The sequence below is a fragment of the Mus caroli genome, chromosome 13 (genome assembly GCF_900094665.2).
Source record: "Mus caroli chromosome 13, CAROLI_EIJ_v1.1, whole genome shotgun sequence".
In the NCBI taxonomy this organism is placed as follows: Eukaryota; Metazoa; Chordata; class Mammalia; order Rodentia; family Muridae; genus Mus; species Mus caroli.
Window position 1 is genome coordinate 9,673,744 of NC_034582.1, and position 1,944 is coordinate 9,675,687.

At 39.1% G+C, this 1,944-nt stretch overlaps 1 protein-coding gene across 3 annotated transcripts in view; it reads right to left on the reverse strand.

The window, feature by feature from the left end:
* Ggps1 (geranylgeranyl diphosphate synthase 1) overlaps window positions 1–1,944 on the reverse strand; it is a 16,682-nt gene that overhangs the window by 2,742 nt on the left and 11,996 nt on the right. Inside the window, exon 5 of one of the 3 annotated variants that reach the window (XM_029468482.1) lies at window positions 1,370–1,489. The exons of 1 other annotated variant lie outside the window; for it this stretch is intronic. In XM_029468482.1, coding sequence (XP_029324342.1) covers window positions 1,415–1,489 — 75 coding nt within the window. In that variant the 3' untranslated portion in view covers window positions 1,370–1,414. Of the gene's footprint in view, window positions 1–1,369; window positions 1,490–1,944 lie in introns of those variants that run through there. One more of the 3 variants, XM_029468483.1, reaches the window with a different exon arrangement.

The following is a 1,944-nucleotide window of genomic DNA, read 5'->3' on the forward strand; positions in this document are numbered from 1 at the left end:
GAGAGAGAGAGAGACAGACAGACAGACAGGCAGACAGTCAGTCCACTATGTTGCTCTGTCTGGAACTTTCTATGTATACCAGATGAAAAGAGATCTGTCTACTTCTGCCACTTGAGTGCTGGGATTAAAGTTGTATAAATTAATATACGTGTCTTTCCCCTTTTTCTTATCACATAGCTTAAAATGAGCTTTAGGATCCCTGAGAATTACAGCCTGGGATGTTACAAGGCCTCTAGAACTCAAGAGCTCCTTTGGCCTAAGGCTGCAGGGCAAATTCTAACAAAATCCAGGCTAGTTCTAGCCCACTATGTAGCCAATAAGGACCCTCAACTTTTAATCTCTATCTCCCCTAAGTACTAAGACTGCAGGCGTGTGCCACCTCATCTGGTTTACATTTTTGGAATAAAAGGCTGACTACTTAAAGGCAGATTTGAAGTAAAGAATTTGAAGAAAGAAAGGTAGGAGATTCCACATTTGATAGGTGGAGAAAGGAAAAAGATAATAAGGGACATTCCATTGCTAGTTGAGGAATCTCCTTTGTGCTAGGAAAGGAAGAAGAGCCAACGATACCAAATGCTACCCAGGATAGGAGTTGCTCAACAAGGCAGCAGTGGCTACCAGAGCAGACAGGAAACCATTCCCTAGCAGCACTGGCGGCCCCGGAAGGAAAAGGCTGAAGGAAAATAGTGAGGTCAACAATAGTTCAGACATCAAAGGAAAGAAAAAACATTATGGCAATACAACTGACCTTTATTCTTGCAGATTTGATATAAAAACTTAAATGTTTTTCTGAAGCTGCATAAATCAGAAAATTTATATTGTTTAAAAAGCATGTCTCTGTCTCAAAAACAAAACAAAACAAAACAAACAAACAAAAAAGTATGTCTCTGACACAGCAAAATCCAACATTTCTCAAAGAGGCTCTCTCAAGACTTTCTTAGGCAGGAAAAGCATTACTATAGCACAAATCTAAACAAATAAAGTCATTTTATTAAATGAACTTAGCTACTCATGTTCTGGGTCTCTTCAGATAATTTTTTTTTAATGTGTATTTGTATTTTGCTTACATGTATGTCTGTGAGATGGTATTAGATCTTCTGGAACTGAAGTTACAGACAGTTGTGAACTGCCATGTGGGTGCTGGGAATTGAACCAGGGTCCTCTGGAAGAGCAGCCAGTGTTCTTAACCTCTGAGCCATCTCTCCAGCTTCCTGGGTTTCTTCTGAATTAACATTTGGGAACCATAGACCAAATAAAGAATGAGATTTTGATTATTAGATAGACAAAATGACTCTAAAAAGGTCCTTAATTCACTATTAAGTACCAGGCCAAAATTAATTTAATTAGGCAAGGAAGTAAATTGACTTACAGAGTCTTTGCCAGGCATGGTAGGACACACATTTGATCCTAGCTCTCAAAGAGGCAGAAGCCAAGCTGATGAACCCTTGAGTTCTAGGCCAGCTAGAACTGCATAGTGAGTGAAACCTGTCTTAAGAAATTAAAAAAAAAAAACAATCAGTTTTTTCTTTTTCTTTTCTTTTGATGCAATGTCCGCTGTAGTTCAGACTGGTCTCAAACTTCTATATAGCTGAGTATAACCTTGAGCTTCTGATCTTCCTTACTCTACCTATGGAATGCTGGCATTACTCATGGACTCCACAAACACCTTTTCTATTATTTTCTTCCTTCAAAGAAACATTATACACAGATACTAATCAGTTTGGGGCAGAAAAATGTTACAAGAAAAAACACAAACAAACCAGAAAAAAACAATGGGACCAGGTTGTGAATTGAACTCATTAAGTGGAGCCTCTTTTGTTAAAAAGGACAATTTGGGGGCTGGTGAGATGGCTCAATGGGTAAGAGCACCGGACTGCTCTTCCGAAGGTCCAGAGTTCAAATCCCAGCAACCACATGGTGGCTCACAACCATCCGTAATGAGAT